The following is a 20,199-nucleotide window of genomic DNA, read 5'->3' on the forward strand; positions in this document are numbered from 1 at the left end:
TGGATGTAAATTTAGAAAAAGAAAAGAAAAAAAAAATCAACAAAAGCAGGCCAACACCAGGACATATCATAGTAAAATTTGCAAAATATAGAGATAAGGAAAAAATCCTAAAAGGGAAAAGGGAAAAGAAATCCATAACCTACAAGGCAAGACAAATAAGGTTAGATCTTTCCACAAAGACCTGGCAGACCTGAAGGGAGTGGCATGAATCACTGTGCTGAATGGGAAAAATCTGCAGCCAAGAATACTCTATCCAGCAAGACTGTCATTCTGAAGAGAAGGAAACCTAAAGAGCTTCCCAGACAAACAAAACTTATGGAGTTTGTGACCACCAGATGAGATCTGCAAAAAATATTAAAGAGAACTCTTCGAGTGGGAAAGAAAGACAGAAAGTGACAAAGATTACACAGGAACAGAAAAAAATCTTCAGAAACAATGACTTAACAAGTGATACAGGGGCGCCTAGCTGGCTCAGTTGGTTAAGCGTCCGACTTCGGCTCAGGTCACGATCTCATGGTACATGGGTTTGAACCCCGTATCGGACTCTGTGCTGACAGCTCAGAGCCTGGAGTCTGCAACGGATTCTGTCTCCCTCTCTCTCTCCCCCTCCCCTGCTTGTTCTCTCTCTCTCTCTCTCTCTCTCTCCCTAAAAGAAATAAACATTAAAAAAATTTTTAAAACCACAAGTGATACAATGGCACTAAATTCATAACTGTCAATAATCACTCTAATGTAAATGAACTAAATATTCCAATCAAAAGACTTAGGGTGTCAGAATGGATGAAGAAAACAAGATCCATCTACATCCTGTCTACAAGAGACTCACTTTATATTTTTTTATTTTTAAAAATTTTTAAATATTTTTCAGAGAGAGACAGAGAGGGAGAGCTTGTGAAAGGGACAGACAGAGAGGGAGAGACAAAATCCGAAGCAGGCTCCAGACTCTGAGGTGTCAGCACACAGTCCAAGACAGGGCTCGAACCCACAAACTGTAAGATCGTGACCTGAGCTGAAATTGGTCGCCTAACCAACTGAGCTGCCCAGGCCCCTCAGGAGACTCACTTTAGACCTAAAACACCTACAGACTGAAAGTGTGGGGATGGAGAAACATTTATCTTCTTAATAGATGTCAAGGGAAAGCCAGAGTAGCCATGCTTATATCAGACAGACTAGATTTAAACCAACGACTGTAACAAGAGTTAAGAATGGCACTATATCATAATAAAGGGGTCTATTCGCCAAGAACTAACAATTGTAAATATTTATGCCCCCATCTTGGCATTCCCAAAGATATAAATCAATTAATAACAAACATAATGAAATTCATTGATAATAATACAATAAAAGTAGATGGCTTTAACACCCCATTGACAGCAATCCACAGATCATCCAAGCAGAAAATCAACAAGGAAACGATGGCTTTGAATGACACACTGGACCAGATGCATGTAACCGACATAGTCACAACATTTCACCCTAAAGAAGCAGATACACATTCTTATCAAGGGCGCATGGGACATTCTCTAGAATATTATTACACAGTGGGTCACAATCCAGGCTTCAACAAGTACAAAAAGATTGAGATTACGTGATGCATATTTCCCACCATGACACTATGAAACTTCAGGTCAGCCACAAGAAACAATTGGGAAGCACCACAAATACGTGGAGACTAAAGTACATCCTACTAAAGTAGGAATGAGTCAACCAGGAAATGAAAGATAAAAAATTCATGGAAACAAATGAAAATGAAAACGAAAATGAAAATACGATGGTACAAAACCTTTGGGATGCGGGGTGCCTGGGTAGCTCAGTCGGTTAGGCGTCTGACTTGGGCTCAGTCATCATCTCATGGCTTGTGAGTTCGAGCCCTGCATCAGGATCTGTGCTGACAGCTCAGAGCTTGAAGGCTGCTTTGGATTCTGTGTCTCCTTCTCTCTCTGCCCTTCCCATCCCCCCTCTCAAAAATAAATAAACATTAAGAAAAAAAGTTTTTTAAACTTTGGGATGCAGCAAAAGTGGTCCTAAGAGGTAAGTATATGGCAATACAGGCCCACCTCAAAAAGAAGAAAGGCAAACCTAACCTTATACCTAAAGAAGATAGAAAAAGAACAAATGAAGCCTAAAGCCAGCAGAAGGGAAATACTAAAGATTAGACTCGAAATAAGTGACATAGAGACAAACAAGTAAACAAAAACAAAAATGAAAACAAAAATAGAAGAACAGATCAATGAAACCAGGAACTTCTTCTTTGAAAGACACAATAAAAGGGATGAACACCTAGTGAGACTTATGAAAAAGAATAGAGAAAGCACTCAAATAAATTAAATCACAAATGGGAGAGGAGAGATCACAAGCAACAGCCCAGAAATACAAATATAAGAGAATATTATGAAAAATAATATACCATCACACCAGGTAATCTTGAAGAAATGAAAAAAAACCTAGAAACATATGAACTACCAAAACTGAAACAGGAAAAAATAGAAAATTTGAACAGACTGATAACCAGCAAAGAAATTGCACCAGTAGTCAAAAACCTCCCAACAGTAAATCTCTAGGGCCACATGGCTTCCCAAATTTTAAAGAAGAGTTAATACCTATTCTTTTCAAACTATTCCAAAAAATGGAAATGGAAGGAAAACTTCCAAACCAATTCTATGACACCAGAATTACCTTGATCGGAGAACCAAAGACCACACTAGAAAAAATAATTACAGGCAATATCCCCGATTAACATGGATGAGAAATTTCTCAACAAAACTGTAGCAAATCAAATCAAACAGCATGTTAAAAGAATCATTCACCATGAACAGAGTAGGATTTATTCCAGGGTTGCAAAGGTGATTCAATATTCACAAATCAATCGATGTGATACACCACATTAACAACAACAACAACAACAACAACAACAACAACAGCAACAACAATAACAACAAAGGATAAGAACAATAGGATCCTCTCAATAGATGCAAAAAACACTCGACAAAGTACAGCATCCATGCTTGAGAAAAACCCTCTTAAGTACGAATAGAGGGAACATATCTCAACATCAAAAGGCCAAATATAAAAGAGCCAAGGCTAATATAATCTTCAATGGGGAAAAAAGAGCTCTTCCTCTACAGTCAGGAACAAGATAGGGATGGCCACTCCCACCATTGTTATTTAACATTGTACCAGAAGTCCTTACTTCAGCTATCAGACAACAAAAAGAAATAAAAGGCACCCAAATTGGCAAGGAAGAATTCAGATTTATACTATTTGCAGATGACACGATGCTCCATGTGGAAAACCTGAATGAGTCCACCAAAGAATTGCTAGAACTGATACCTGAATTCAGTAAAGTTCCAGGATACAAAAGCAATGTACAGAACTCTGTTCCATTTCTATATGCCAATAAAAAAACAGCTGAAAGAGAAATCAAGGAATCGATCTCTTTTACAATTGCCGACAAAAACCATAAGATACCTAGGAGTAAACCTAAACAAAGAGGTAAAAAAATCTGTACTCTGAAAACCATAGAGCATTTATGGTAGAAATTGAAGATGACACAAACAAATGGAAACACATTATGTGTTCATGGGTTGGAAGAACAAATATTGTTAGAATGTCTATATTACCCAAAGCAATCTACACATTTAACGCAATCCCTATCAAAATACGACCAGGATTTTCACAGAGCTAGAACAAACTATGCAAAAATTTGTATGAAAACACAAAAGATCCCAAATGTCCAAAGCAATCCTAAAAAAGAAAATCAAAGCTGGAGGCATCACGATTCCAGAATTCAAGTTATATTACAAAGCTGTAGTGATCAACACAGTATGGTACTTGCACAAAAACAGGAAACATAGATCAATGGAACAGAGTAGAAAACCCGGAAATGAACCCACACCTATATGGTCAATTAATGCCCGACAAAGCAGGAAAGAATATCTAATAGAAAAAAGACAGTCTCTTCAACAAACGGTGCTGGGAAAACTGGATGGCAACATGCAAAAGAATCAAACTGGACCACTTTCTCACACCATACACAAAAAGTAAATTCAAAATGGATGAAAGAAGAGTGCCTGGATGACTCAGTCGGTTAAGCGTCCAACTCTTGATTTTGGCGCAGATCACGATCTCACGGTTTGTGAGTTCAAGCCCCACGTCCGGCTCTGTAATGCCAGCATGGAGCCCACTTGGGATTCTCTCTCTCCCTCCCTGTGATCCCCTCCCCCTCTCGTGCAGGCATGCACATGCATACTCTCCTTCTCTAAGTAAATAAAAATAAAAAAAATTTTTTAGTGGACGAAAGCCCTAAATGTGAGAGAAGAAACCATGAAAGCCTAGAGAACACAGGCAGAAACCTCTTTGAAATTGGCCTTAACGAGTTCTTACTAGATACGTCTCCCGAGGCAAGGGAAATAAAAGCTAAAGTAAACTATTGGAATTTCATCAAGATAAAAAAAAAACTTCTGTATGGCAAAGAAAACAACGAACAAAACTAAAAAGCAACCTACAGAACGGGAGAAGATATTTTCAAATGACATATCTGAGAAAGGGTTAATATCCACAATTTATAAACAACTTATAACATTCAACACCCAAAAAAAACCAAATAATTTACTTAAGAAATGGGCAGAAGACACAAACAGACATGTTTCCAAAGAAGATATACACATGGCTAACACACACATGAAAAGATACTCAACATCACTCATCATCAGGGAAATGCAAATCAAAACTACAATGAGATACCATGTCACACAACTCACAATGGCTACAGTTAACATCACAGGAAACAACAGATACTGGTGAGGTTGCAGAAAGAGGGTAACCCTCTTATGTTGGTGGGAATGGAAACTGCTGCAGCCACTCCGGAAAACAGTATGGAGGTTCCTCAAAAAGTGAAAAATGCTACTATCCTACAATCCAGTAATTGCACTACTAGGTACTGACCCAAAGGATACAAAAATATTGATGCAAAGGAATACATGCACCCCCGATGTTCATAGCAGCACTATCAACAATAGCCAAATTAGGGAAAGAGCCCAGATTTCCATCGACTGATGAATGGATAAAGATGTGGTAGGTGTATGAGTGTATATATGTATGTATGTGTGTGTATGTATGTGTGTATATACATATATATGTGTATATGTGTGTGTGTATATATGTATATGTACATATATGTGTTTATGCATATACATATATGTATATATGTATGTATGTGTGTATACACATACATATATAAAATGGAATACTACTCAGCCACCAAAAAGAATGCAATCTTGCCTTTGCAACGACATGGATGGAGCCAGAGAGTATGATGCTAAGTGCAATTAGTCAGAGAAACACAAATCCCATAGGACTTCACTCATATGTGAAACTTAAGAAACAACACAAATGAACATGGGGCGGGGGGGGGGGGGCGGTGAGGAGACAGGCAAGCAAGAAATAGACTCTTGTTAGGTGCTTTTTGCTTTTTGTTTTTTTTTGGGTTTTTTTTTGAGGGGGGAGGAGGAGCACAGAGAGGGGGCGACAGAATCCCAGGCAGACTCTGTGTATGAGTGAAGAGTCTGATCCGGGGATCGACCCACGAACTGTGAGATCACAACATGAGCTGAAATCAAGTTCTGGATGCTTAACCAACTAAGCCACCCAGGCTCCCCGAGAAACAGATTCTTAACTGTAGAGAACAAACGCAGGGTTACTTGAGGATAGGTGGGTGGGTGGGGGATGTGTTAACAGGTGATGGCTATCAAGGGGTGCACTTGTCGTGATGAGCACCAGTTGTTGTAAGTAATGAATCACTAATTTCTACACCTGAAACTAATACTGCACTGTATTTTAACTAGCTGGAATTTAAATAAATACTTGGGGGAAAAAGTATTCCGCTGTCCTCTGAGTCTACAGAGCTACAGTCCGCAGGTACTGCAGCCTGGAGGGAGGGAGCCTGGCCCTCCCTAAATGCTTGTTCTCACAGTTTCATCTCTGCACTGACCTTCTCCATTAGCATCACCTACCAACTCACTAGAAATGCTCATTCTCAGCCTATACCCTAGACTGACCGACTCAGACACTTTCCGGGTGATTCCAAGAAGCAGTGCTTTTGTTTTGTTTTGTTTTGTTTTGTGGTTCATTTATTATTGAGAAAGAGAGTGTGAGTGGGGGAGAAGCAGAAGGTCCAAAGTGGGCTCTGCGCTGAGAGCGGAGAGCCCAATGCAGGCCTCAAACTTACAAACCATGAGATCATGACTTGAGCCTAAGTCAGATGCTCAACCAACTGAGCCATGCAGGCGCCACTAAAGAGCGGTGTTTTAAGAAGACTCCGGGTGAAATAGACACAGAGTTAAGTATTCCCTCCACTTACTTGTTCCTGAAGACAGTAAACCCAATATGCTTGTGTTTAACATGAATCTTCTCTAAGGCTGCAGGATTTGAGAACCAAGCCTGCAAAATTTATCAGCACACAAATGTTTCCTTCACTAAAAAGTAAGGTCTACAATAGCTGATTTTCTATTGTTTATTAATGGATTACTACTCCTTTATGAACATACAAAGTGAAAAGCCTTCAATCACTCTCCCTCATACAGAAAAACGGTATTTGCATACCGTACTGGTATCCTATTACCATACTGGTATCCAACTACTTTGGCACTTGGATGCACATCTGTGTATCTATGTTCAAATACATTCCTACATTACCAAAACTCAAGTTCTGGTGCCCATTGCTCGAAAACCCAATACTCAAGAGACAAGAGTTCAATGGAAAGGAACATGAGCTCATTCAGGCGGCTGGCCACCCGGGGAGAAGGCGGACTTTTGTACACAGGCCAACTCCCAGGTCTCTGCCCCCCCCCCCCCAAGGGTTTTTAAAGCAGTTTAGGGCAGTTAACCAGAAAAGGGAGCATAGCGGTCTGGAGCATCTCTTGACTACATGCAGACTCTTCTGGTGCTAGCTATGGATGTTATCACAGTGCTCAAAGGTTTTACAACAGGTTCTGGTTCCCCAGTGCCTAGGGGTTGTGCAAGAGGGTCTGCTTTGTGTTGTGGCATGCGGAACTGCTCTGCTCTTCTAGGAGAGAATGCCTGATCTACAGAGAAACATCCGCAGAGAAATCATGGGGACGAAGGATGCTTGGGAAACCTTCAAGATGACTGGATTGGCCATAGGGTTTGAGGTGGCTGCACCCCTACATACTATTTTTGTTAGTACTGAAAGAGGACCTCAGTTGCCTCTATTTTGACTTCAAACTTTCTCGTTGGGTTCCTTCCAGCTTGTCTCTTGGCTAAGGAAGACCCTGATGGCAAGCGTTCCCAGATGAGAACCAAAACGACCCCTTCAAGCAATAAAGAGTGCCCTGAACAGCAAGACCCCACCCGTGAGTGACTCCATGACAATGATCTACTTGACTCACTGACTCCCTGCATGTACCCACCCACCTTTGCTGACATTTTTCTTATATAAACCTAGAAGTGTTTTCACCACTTTGGAATCAGTCTTTAAGAATTTAGTCCACTGTGTTCCCTATGTTAGCCTCCCTGAAAGAGATTCACCCCCACTGGTTCCTCTGCCTTGGGATTTTGTCACCGCTGAGCAGCCAAACCTAGTCCACTTGGGACCCCCAGGCTTGATGCTCTTACATCCCTGTACCCTATAGTACAACAAACTCATAATTTGTTGACCAACCTGTGCCTGAAGTTTTTTCCTTTACATAATCTTGGACAACCTAATCCAATGAGTTTAGCCCAGATGTCACACCCCGTCACCCTGAGGAGCTGCCAGAGTGGTCACAATTGTGCACGTGGAAGGGAATCAAGAACTCACCTGTGGACTGGGCTGTGTCCCTCAGGCGCCTCCCGGGTCAAGAATGGCCAGCGCTCGGGGCAATGCATTGCATTAAGGATCGACAGTGGGACCTTGAGCTCCACAGGACATACGGGGACTCAACCCAGCAGGTCCTTCCAAACTCACCTCCGTGGGGTGCCATTTTCCTCCCCTGTCCCTGTGCCACTCCTGACCTGGGACCCAGCACCTTTTTCTCCCTGCAGGCCCCTTCCTGGCTGATGCTCTGAGATGACACCACCATCACGCGTGGGTCCAAGGAAAAAAGGTCTCAGCGGGTTCCTACACTAAGGCTGCTGACCTCTCCTGGGAGTCACCCTCTACCTGCCCCACTGGCTCCCAGCCCTTCCTGGAGAGGGGGAAGCCAGAAATGGCCGCAGTGCCCCCGCCGGCAGTCTTCCCCTGAGTGGGAGGGCTGGTAAGGCAACCTAGATTCAGGGTGAGATGCACCAAAGGCATTCATCTTTGGGGAATGCACTCAACTATTGCAGAAAGAAAGAGTTAAATCACATGGAGGTGATCACTAGAGGGTGAGAAATCCTTCCAAGGTACTGGGTGGGATCCGAGGAAGCAATCTGAACCCAGCGGGTTTGCCCCACAACCTGGTCACCACTAAGGTGAGGCCAGCCATATTTTCACTCACCCATCAGGGTGTTCAGGGAGGTCCCTCCCCTCTGGCCAATCAGGATTAACATCTTCTCCTGAGGCTTGTGCAGACCTGCAGCTGGCTCACAGCACCCCCACCTCCACCCCCACACCAGCTCCTGTCCACCTGGGATTGTAAAGTCTCCTGCACACGCCAAAGTTTAGTCTTCCACCAAACACCCAAGTGAGATTTTTCGGCGCCTTCTCCCAGCATATCCCGCTCTCATGATGGGAGAATTTACACTTTGGAAATTGGCAAGCCCTACAAAGCAGGGCTGCAGTTCTGTATTTCTGAATGCCTGGATGTAAGAAAGTGAAGACATAATGGTAAGAATGCACACTAAACTTACACATGTATGGTGTTTGGGGCCGTCACGTGTGCAGGACACAAAAGCAGCTGAGTGAAAATAGTGAAGAAATAGCCTAACACTGTTACTATGACTCCATACAGCAAAATGTCACACCATTTAAGAATGAGGAAAATTCGAATACATACCATTGTTGTATGCGTTTCTTATTCGTAAATGAAAATGGAAATAGCCATAACTCATCGGAAAGATAATGGGCAAACGATATGAACAGAAATTGTACCAAAGGAGATAGACAGGTGGTAAATAAACACACGAAAAAATACTCAAAATCAACACCCCTAGGAAATGCAATGGCAACAGCACTACACACTTATGAAATGGGCTGACATTACAGACTGGCACTATCAAGTAGTGGCAGGGACTGGAGGCACTGGAACTCTCATACATGCTGGTGGGAATGCAGAACTGAAGTTTAGATCACATTTTGGCAGTTTCTTAAAAATATTAGCACTAACCTACCTGTGACGGGCATCGCGCTTTGAGTCACACCACAAGAGAAAGGAAACCTCTATCCACATAGAGAACGGTAATGAAAATTTTTAGAGAGCACTTTGTTTACAAACGCCAACACTCTAAGTAACCCAAACGGTCCAAACAGATGAATGGGTAAATAGTGGTATACTTCCAGAGAAGAAAATAGTAGCATTGCCTGGAAGGGACGTATACGCAAAGTGACCTCCAAACCTTAAGCAAGGGAAAAGGTTGAGAAGTCCAGCTTGAGGAGAAATGGTTTATTTACGGACTCAGGGACAGAAGCGTGACTTTGGCACCCATAAGAGGAGTCGGTCCCTGCACCACCAATTCAGGAAGACAGGGTTTTATAGCCAAGGAGGCTGGGGAGTACCTGGAAGACTACTTGGGAGGTGAATGTTTCAGAACAAGCATCTGCCACAGGCACAGCTGGTACCAACAACAATGCTGGCTAGGCGTGTCAAAAAGGCTACCTCCCTGGACCTGAAACCACCCTTGTCTTCCTCTCTCGCACGATGGCCTTGAGACATAAACACCAGAGAGGATATGAGAGTTCAGACACCTTTGGATTATTTTATGACAGTGACCTCTTGGACACAGGACACATGTGTCTGATAGTGAAGAATTTCTGTACACACTGATCCTGCCCGGTCACTAGAACACCCATGGATACATATTTGTAAGAGATACACTCCACTAAGTGGCTAATGTCTCCTCTATTCCCTCATTACCCTATCTTCTAGATTACCAATTACAGTTCCCTTGCCCCTGTGGTGTTAACACACGAATAGTGTGCATCAGGCCACATGGCTCCTTTGAAGCATTTGGGGTAGATATTCCACTCAACAGTGCCTGGCAGTATGTGGTATCAGCTGTGGACAAGCAAAATATTCATGTTGTCTCCACAACCACTGGAGATGGTTTCATAACCACTGGAGATGCTTCCTCTTCAGGGTGACCTCTGAGCACAGGAAAATTGCCGGCATCCACCACAGAAGCCAGATACACAACACAGGGGGCTGTATTATCCAGAACTGCCATAACGGTGTCCGACACACGAGGTGATTAGACAACAGAAATTTACTTCCACACAAATCTGGAGTCTAGAAGTTGGACATAAGGTATCAGCAGGGTCAGTTTCTTCTGAGGCCTCTCTCCTTGGCTTGGAGATGGGGATTTCTCGGTCTTCAAATGGTCATCCTTCGGTACCACTATTCTCAGCTCCTTTTTTTCTAAGGACACCAGTCATACTAAGAGTACTAAGACTCCATCCTAATAACCTCTCATTAAACTTCAACTTCATTCTCATGAAACATGCTATGTCTAACTACAGTCACATTCTGACATACTGGGGGTCACAACTTAAACATAGGAATTTGGGGTACACGATTCAGCCCACAACAAAGGTGTTGGGTCACAATGCGAATTCACATCCAGGCTGCTGTCGTAGTTATTTTATTTACAATTACCCAAGACACAGTAAGTTTGGGATGCAATGAAATCTGTTCACTTCTTCATGCTGGCAGACGCCAATTCTGCTCTCAAACAACCCCTTTGAGTGAATACAACACATAAGGTTAAAGGTAACTAAACAAAAAAGGCATTTATTAATGCATAAACCAGAGCAAAACGTGGCACCACATTCCTGTGCTGGTGACTTGGGTGCTGCACACATTGATCACAAACATCAGGAAACCAACAATGTCCTAAGAGACTCAGCCTCTGCAAGACACCACCCCAAACTCAGTTCAGGTAGGAGGGTCAACACCGGGTCACATCCACGTCCTGACTTAGAAGGGAACAAGGAGTTCCAATTACCCACAATGTCCGTCCCCAATGACAAAGCGCAGAGGTCAGCATGCTTGAGCACTGTGCGTGGTGGCTGATACACATGATGGGAACCTGGCAAGTGGCAGGGGTGAAGTGACTTTTGCTACAGAAACTGGCAGTGATTTCAATTGAGCAATGACTCCAAACACAGCAAAAGCACAACGCAGCTTCTGTATTTTTCTGAAATAGCTTCAAATTATGGGAAGTCACTCCCCTCTGGACATTCAGGTGAACAAAGTTCAACTCAGGTAGGTGTCTGCCTCGCAAACGGTTCTCCCCCACTGTGATTACACGAAGCAAGGAAACATCACCTTCTCTGCTACTGTAAAGTCTTTCTGCAGTGTGACCTCTGAGCGTGGAATGAAGACAGATCACTGGACTAAAGGAATGGTCATGTACCTCACCCATGAGGCCCTGCTCCAAGGTGAATTTGGATTTCAAAACTGTATCTTTGGTCAAAAGATTACCCATATTCTTCACATTTGTCTCAGCTCAGGCTGCTCTAACAAAATATCACAAAGGAGGGGGCTTGTAAACAAACAAGAAGTTTCCCAGTTGTGGAGGCTGTATATCTGACCTACCATTCCGCATATGGCCTGGTTCTGTGACTGGTGCACCAGCTTCCTGATTTATAGATCATCTTCTCAAGGGTCCGCACATGACTGATAGGGGAAGGAAACTTGCTTTAGAGATATTATGATATTAACCCCACTCATGAGTGTTCCACACTCCTGACCATTCTCAACTGAAATACCTCCCAAAGATATCACCTGTTAATACTATTCCATCAGCCTACTCCTGAAATCATTGTTGCACAATATGCTAATTTGGATGTAAATTAAAAAAAATAAAAAATACAAGTTAACAAAAAAAATACTATTCCTTCAGAATGGGTATTCAACATAGAAATTTTAGTGAACATGGGCATTCAGGTCATCATGTTAAGAATAAAGACATTTTCTACTGTAGTTTCTCATGTTGAGTACGTTTTTAGAGTTAGCTGAAAGACTTCCTAGATTCACAGCACCCCTAAGGCCTTTCTCTTGTGTGCACTCTTGCGATGATAACTAAGAGCTGGATGACTGATAAAAGCCTTCCCACATTCACTGCACTCATAAGGCCTTTCTCCTGTGTGAATTCTCTGGTGTTTTATGAATGTCGATCTATACTTCAACGATTTCCCACATTCATTACACTTATAAGGCCGTTCAGCTGAGTGAACCTTTATGTGTACATTGAGGGTAGTTCTTCGGGGAAAGGACTTGCCACATTCACTGCATTCATAAGGCCTTTCTTCTGTGTGAACAATCCGGTGAGAATAGAGGAGAGAACGAGCAGTGAAAGCCTTCCCACATTCACTGCACTCATAAGGCTTTTCTCCAGTGTGAATTCTCTGGTGTGACATGAAGGAAGAATTAGAAGTAAAAGATTTCCCACACTGACTACACTCATAAGGACTTCTTCCAAGGTGACAATGGCGATGAAACCGCAGGGCACGACTATGACTAAAAGACATTCCACATTCATTGCATAGATAAGGCTTTTCTCCTGTGTGAATTCTCTGGTGTTGAATGAATGTCGACTTATAGTTCAAAGATTTCCCACATTCATTACATTTATAAGGCCTTTCACCTGAATGGACTTTTATGTGTTCAGTGAAGCTATTTCTTCGGAGAAAGGACTTGTCACATTCACTGCATTTATAAGGCTTTTCTCCAGTGTGAACTCTCTGGTGATACTGGAGGTCAGACCCAGAGAGGAAAGATTTGCCACATTCACCACACTCATAAGGCCTCTCTGTAATGTGAACTCTCTGGTGATGACGGAGGGAAGAAGTTGAGGAGAAAGATGTCCCACATTTCCTGCACTCATAAGGCCTTTCACCAGTGTGAACTCTCCGGTGTTCATGGAGGACAGAACTAGTGATAAAAGATTTCCCACATTCACTGCACTCATAAGGCCTTTCTCCCGTGTGAACTCTCCGATGATACTGGAGAGCAGAACTAGCGGTAAAAGACTTGCCACATTCACTGCATCTGTAAGGTCTTTCTCCTGTGTGAATTCTCTGGTGTTTAATGAATGTTGCCTTCCACTTCAAAGATTTGCCACATTCATTACACTTATAAGGCCTTTCACTTGAGTGAACCTTTACATGTACATTGAGGCTGTTTCTTCGGAGAAAGGACTTGCCACATTCATTGCACTGATACGGCTTTTCTGCACTGTGAACTCTGTGATGATAATGGAGGTCAGACGCAGAGAAAAAAGATTTGCCACATTCATGGCACTTATAAGGCCTTTCTACAGTGTGAATTCTCTTATGATAATGGAGGACAGAACTAGCAGTAAAAGTTTTCCCACATTCACTGCACTCATAAGGCCTTTCTCCAGTGTGAACCCTGCGATGATAACGGAGGCCAGTACTGGAGATATAAGTCTTCCCACATTCCCTACACTGATAAGGTCTTTCCCCTGTGTGAGATCTCTGATGATATCTGAGAGCAGAGATAGAGGTAAAACATTTTGTACAGTCACCACACTTATAACGCCTTTCTCTAGATTGAACCTTCTGAGTAATTAAAACTGAACTATGGCTAAAAGATTTTGAACATCCACTGCAAACATAAACATTTTCTCCACTGTGCCCTCTCTGGGGATGAATGAGCACAGATTTGTGGCTTACGGATTTACCACATTTGCTGCACGTGTACTGCCTGGACCCAGTGTGAGCCTTTCCATTTTGACTAAGGACAGACCTTTTCCTATTGGATTTTTCACCTTTGCCAAACTCACGATGTCCTTCTGCAGTATGGAATCTCTGGTGGATAGTCAATAAAGATTTGTACCTGAATGTTTTCCCACATTCACTGCACACAAAACACGGTCTTCCAGGCTGCACACTCTGATCCTGAACGGGTGTATGCTTGGGACCAAAGGCTTCCTTGCATTTTCCCCAAGTGTAATGACCTTTACTACTCTGCAAAGTTTCCCTGCACTGGCTGATTGTGTTTGGCTTCTCTCCAGTATGAATGGCGTACTGCTGCAGACGAACCAAGCCAGGCAGGAAGTCCTTCTGAACCTCTGTACAGGTAAAGGGCTTTCCTGAATCATGGAATCCATATCCCTTCATAAAAGAGAGCGTGTCCACACTATTTCTGAATGGTTTCTCTCCCATATGCTGGTCCGGCTGCTGCCGAAAGTTTACGCTGAAGTAAAATCGTTTTCCACATGCCCCACACCTCAACAGTTTCTGGCTGCTTGGTTTTCCCTGGTGCTCACCCAGGCGGAAAACATCTCTCAAGACCGGACCGCACATGTCACAAGGGTGGGTCTTCCGGGAAGACAGAGCTGCCTTGGGCGTGCTGGCCTGTGACACACCTACAGAAACGCTCTGTTCAAGGGGCGCCTCCGCATCTTCTGCTCCACAGCAGCAACCTGAACGCAAAGAAACTCTCATGAAATACGTGGTGACTACAGGGAGGGGTAAGCCCGTCACACATATGCACCTGTCTCGTGTAGGCGCGAGTTGAGTAGATGCTGTTCCAGACAGTGGAGTTGGAATTCAGGTGAAGGAGCGCCTGCTCTGCGTTACTGGGCCCCTAAAGTCAAAGCATTGTGGACCGCTCACTAGAAGGATACAAATTTAGGATGTGACACAAGGAACAGAGCCGGAATCTAAACCTTACATCTCTTCCCACAGCTTTGTGTAGGACCTTTCTGGCTGCTGATGTTTCGCTGAACAGAAGAGTGTGAGAAAATCCACTCACAAGACATTTGCTGCTATTCACGGTCAGTTTAAGGACACTGAACATCTCATGGCAAAATGTTCAGGGGTGAATATTACGGTAAACAGAAAGTCCAGCGAGAGAAATGGGTGGGATGCGGAGGCCCGAGAAACAGCAATTACCCCTGCGCTGGAAGTCACAGGACTACCAAAGGAGTAGAACACACAAGTACACAAACTCTCAATAGTGAAGAAGGAAAGACAGGAACGAGGTGTGGCCTTTGACAACGGCACCAAAGTCTGGTTGAACAAACAAAGCTGCCTAGTGTGAGCTGAACACAGTCCTGATAGCACACCTTCCCCGCCTGCCATTCACCGGAAATGGTCCCCCTGTGAAGCCACATGGTCATGTCTGCATCATGTCCGTCCTATGCTACACAGAACACTCTTTTCCTGTAAGCGCTAAGTGAGCAACTACAGGGCACAGGGAGGGTAGAAATAATGTAGGAAAAAAAGTAGATGGCCAGGGATATTCCAGAGCTGCCCTGCACACAACAGACTCAGAAAAGTATCCTATGTGACTGATGTTGGCAGGACTGTAGAACAGGAGATGCCGTCTTTCACACCAACAAAAATCAATTCAACAGCTGTCTATGAATGACTTTAGACTCACAGGGCTCAAGGGCCCAATTAAGACGGACTACTATACTGTGCAGCATAAAAGAGAGCAGAAGCACGAAGAAAGGATGGCTGGAGACTATTACCAGAGACACGAGGAGATGGGTAGGAAACGAGCTGGGGCATCTCTATCAGCCACAGGGCAGATGCTACTGCAGTCCCTGCGCAGGAGACGCCAGCTGCCTGCTCCAGGGGACACTCGCACCGAGTTAACCAAATCCTCAAGGCCAAAGCACTCTTGAGAAAGAAGTTCCAAGCTGAAGGCAGACATTTGTGATTTCAAACTCTATTACGAAGCTGTAGTAATCAAAACAATATGCTACTAAAACATAAAACAGCACTAAAGCATAAAAACAGACCAGTGCAACGGAATAAAGAGCCCGGAAGGAAACCCACACATCTACAATCCATTAATCCTTGACAACTATGCCAAGAATACACTGGGGAAAGAATACTCTCCTCTCGGGAATCTGAATATCCAAATGACAAAACAATGAAACCGGACCCCCATCTTCCAGCACTTGTGGAAATGAACTCTAAATTGAATAAAGACTTAAACACGGGACATCAAAACCTAAAACTCCTAGGAAAAACGTATGGAAAATCCTAACCTAATTCCTGTCAGTGAGTTTTTGAATGTGACATCAAAAGCATAGACAAAAAGCAAAAACAAGTACCACTGTACAAAATTCACAAGTTGCAGCAGAGCCAAAGAAATACACAAGAGGGGCACCTGGGTGGCTCAGTAGGTTGGGCGTCTGACTTCGGCTCAGGTCATGATCTCACAGCTCGTGAGTTCGAGCCCCGCGTCAGGCTCTGTGCTGACAGCTCAGAGCCTCAAGCCTGCTTCAAATTCTGTGCCTCCCTCTCTCTCTGCCCCAACCCACTTGCATTCTGTCTCTGTGTCTCTCAGAAATAAATAAACAGTAAAAGAAAAAAAAAGTCAAGAGGTAGCATGTTGGTGAGGATGTGGAGGAAAAAAAAACCCTTGAACATTGTTGCTGGGAATATAAATAGGCAAGTTATGGAAAATATTAGGGAAGACCCACAAGAAAATTAAAAATAGAACTACCATATGGGCCACCGTTGCCATTCCTAGGTATGTATCGCAAGGAAACAAAATCAGAAACTCCACAAATGACCTGCACTTGCACATCCCCCGCAGTATTATTCACAATAGCCAATATATGGAAACACCATGACGTGTGGTGAGTGCTGTTTTCTTTAAGGTTTATTTATTCATGAGACAGAGAGAGTGTGAGTTGGGGAGGGGCAGAGAGACGGAGGGAGACACAGAATCTGAAGCAGGCTCCATCCAGGCTCTAAGGTGTCAGCACAGAACCTGATGCGGGGCTTGAACTCACTGACCGCGAGATCATGATGTGAGCTGAAGTTGGAGGCTTAACTGAAGGAATCACCCATGCGCCCCCAAGTGTGGTGAGTGTTAAAGAGACAAAGAAGGGGCACCTGGCAGGCTCAGTGGTGGCGTACCGGACTCTTAATCTCAGGGTTCAGAGTTCAAGCTCCACTTTGGGCACGGAGCATACTTTTAAAAAACTAAATTACATAAATAAATTGTATTTTAAAAATAAACGAATAGTGACAAAGAACATTTAGTACACACACATACGTAAATAATAGGTCATTAAAAAAAAGAAGGCAACACTGCCACTTGCCACAACATGGATGAACCTGGAATACATTATGCTAATCAAATAAGCCATACAGCAAAAAACAAATCCTGTATGATATCACTTATAGATATTCTTTAAAAAAAGAAAAATCAGGGGCGCCTAGGTGACTCAGTTGGTTAAGCATCTGACTTTGGCTCAAGTCTAGATATCAGGGTTCGTGAGCACAGCCCCGCATCAGGCTCCCTGCTGTCAGCAGAGCCCACTTGGGATCCTGTCTCCCTCTTTCTTCGCCCATTCCCTGCTGGTTCTCTCTCTCTCTCAAAATAAATAAATAAATAATTAAAAAAAAAAAAAATCACACCCCCCAGAAGGTAGAAAGCTAAAAGCTAAGGAATGGGGTAAATGGAGAGATCCTGGTCAGGGGAACACATTTCCCTCTATAAGATGAGTAAGTTATGGGCGCCTGGGTGGTCCAGTCTGGTAAACATCCACCTCTTGATTTCGGCTCAGATCATGATCTCACCTTGGCTCAATGCTAAGCATGAAGCCTAGTTGAGATTTTGTCTTCCTCCCTCAGTCTGGCCCTCCCCTGCTCACATGTTCTCTGTCTCTCAAAATAAATAAAAAACAGTAAAAAAAATTTTTAAAGCTAATTAAGTTCTAAGGACCTAACAGCATGTTGACTACACTTGTGAATACTGTACTGTACGCTTGGAATTTGCTAAGGGAGTAGATATTAAGCTTCTCACTAACCACAAATATGTCAACTAATCGGGTGTGTTGACTACCTTCTATTTAGAACTAGTTTCCTAATGTATAAGCAGATCAAATCCTCATGTAATACACTTTCAAAATGGAATCTTCCTGGTCAGCTCATACCTCAACAAAACGGAAGGGATGGGGGCAGGTAGAAGAAGAGATGTAAACACCACCAAAAGAACCATACAAGACAGTCTTGAGAAGTAGCCCATAGTCCTCATAAGTACGACCCAGTCAATCCTTGCAATTTCCGGCAGAGGCAGGCAAGGAAATGTCAGCCAAAAGAAGGTATCAAAACAGGGGCCATAGAAAAGGCATGGATCTCAACACAGTGACCCGGTGGGTCAGAGGGTAAGCAAGGCACAATCCATTAGCGTCACTGACTGACTACTCTTTAACCCTAGGAGGGTTCGGCACAGAGAGCACTGGAACGGCAGGGGAGAGAAAAGGGCACACCAACATCCCAGCCTTAGCAACAAATGCAACCACCACGGAAGCTGGGGGAGCAAGCAGGGCCCACAGTCCACACCCAAGAGGGACAAAGCATCCCCTAGGGAATGGGCAGTTGGGGGCTAAAGCGGGAATACAGAGCCCAGTCCAGGTCACTGGGGAGGGTGAGGGCCTTACCCAGGGAGGATATAAGTGTAAAGTTCTCCAGCATCACGTCATAGTACAGCCGTCTCTGAGCCTCATCAAGAAGTCTCCATTCCTTCCAGGAGAAGTAGATGGCAATGTCCTCAAAGGTCACACCACCCTGTCATGAAACGGACAGATGGCACCATGAACATTCTCTCTCGGAGAACCCACAATCTAAACCCTGACACATACACCCCATTCTCCCCAGCCACCCCAGCTCCTACCTCAGGATAAAGACCAGGTCCTGGTGTCATTAACGCCACCGTCTCCTCACCATCCCACCAATCACTGTGTTCGGTCCTCAGCAATAACAGGCAGGGGGTGCATAGATGCAATCTGCGGGGGCCAATCTGGGTTTGGCCCCCCACGCGCCATCCTTTCTGCCTGGAAATTCCCGTGGAGTCTCCCCGAATGTGCCCTCAAACACAGACAATTATGGACCCGCCTCGACCACTCAGTCTCCAATCCCAGGGCCCTGAGACCCTAAGCTCACACTCACACTCCCTCTCCAAGTGAACATGACCCTGTAGTCTGCATCTCCCTCACACCTTCAGACCCCACGGTTGCGCCCCCACAGCTTCCTGCCCCACACCAAAGGATGCCCCCTTGACGCACACTGGTGCCTGTCACATGACACCCAAACGATGTGTGACAAATTCAAACAGGGTCCACTACGACCCCAGCACTCTCGTGGATCCCACCAGAGGGAAAGCCTCAAATGCGGCTGAGAAGTCCCCCTCGCCTGCCGGGGATCCTGGCTTCAGGGACACACACCCACAGCCACGTAGCCGTTTCAGACACGCCCAGTCCCTCTAATACTTCTGTGCTGCCCGTGCTGTCCCTCCAACAGTCACAACCCTCCACTCTGCACTGAACCTTTGTGAAAAGCCCAGCCCTAAAGGGCTCCCTGCCAGGCACAGAGACTCACAAGTGACCACACTGGCCCCACACCTTATCCATCAGCAAGACTGTGAAACGGCCCGGGCACCAGAAAAGCGCACCACAAAGCTCTGGTGAAGCCCTACACCACTGAATAAAGGGCAGCCCCAGACTCCCTGTCACCTTGCCGCAATTACTCCTAGGTGTCCTCAGCCATCTCTTGTCCCATCATGCCATGGGAGCCTTGCCCACCCATCCATCTGCCACATCTTTCTCTCTCCTTCGCCTGCGCCCGCGCTGCCCAGCAGCCCCAACCAGGCGCTGAGCCAGGGAACCACTCTTCAGCACACCTCACTAAGGCCCTCTGACCTACTAATAGCACTGCCCCCCTAGTCTGCACCCCCTCCTCAATGTGATCCAAACCTCCGCCGGGGCCACACAACTGCCCTCACTTTTCAAAGTTTCCATCCTGAAACCTGCCCCGGTTTCCCGGGGTTTCCTGTCCCGCCGCCCACTGGATGACGTCACTCACGCCTCTCTGAACATCTAAGACTTAACGACGTCCAAGCAACTTGGGAGATCTCCAAGGACAATCAACCTACTGCCGCCTTCCGTCCAGCTGATGGGAGCGTCCAGCCCTTCCGCTGCTAGGACCGCTGAAAATTAATAACGGGAAACCTCACTCAAAGGGAGTCGGGAGGCCGCAGCTGGGGGAGCTCTCACGCACTACCGCCATGA

General features: G+C 44.6%; 2 protein-coding genes across 4 annotated transcripts in view; both read right to left on the reverse strand.

The window, feature by feature from the left end:
* The window catches only part of LOC109260430 (zinc finger protein 671), a 226,377-nt gene that overhangs the window by 166,114 nt on the left and 40,064 nt on the right, over positions 1-20,199 (reverse strand). The window lies entirely within an intron of this gene.
* LOC128778049 (zinc finger protein 345-like) overlaps positions 1-20,199 on the reverse strand; it is a 31,483-nt gene that overhangs the window by 10,079 nt on the left and 1,205 nt on the right. The window contains exons 2-4 of one of the 3 annotated variants that reach the window (XM_053906200.1): positions 18,807-20,117; positions 18,574-18,700; positions 10,899-14,586 (exon numbers count right to left, since the gene is read on the reverse strand). In XM_053906200.1, the coding sequence (XP_053762175.1) occupies positions 12,170-14,586; positions 18,574-18,700; positions 18,807-18,836 (2,574 nt within the window). In that variant the 5' untranslated portion in view covers positions 18,837-20,117 and the 3' untranslated portion in view covers positions 10,899-12,169. Of the gene's footprint in view, positions 1-10,898; positions 14,587-18,573; positions 18,701-18,806; positions 20,118-20,199 lie in introns of those variants that run through there. The other 2 variants (XM_053906199.1, XM_053906201.1) reach the window with 2 other exon arrangements.

Source organism: Panthera pardus, unplaced genomic scaffold, assembly GCF_024362965.1.
Source record: "Panthera pardus isolate Hobbes unplaced genomic scaffold, ASM2436296v1 HiC_scaffold_18, whole genome shotgun sequence".
In the NCBI taxonomy this organism is placed as follows: Eukaryota; Metazoa; Chordata; class Mammalia; order Carnivora; family Felidae; genus Panthera; species Panthera pardus.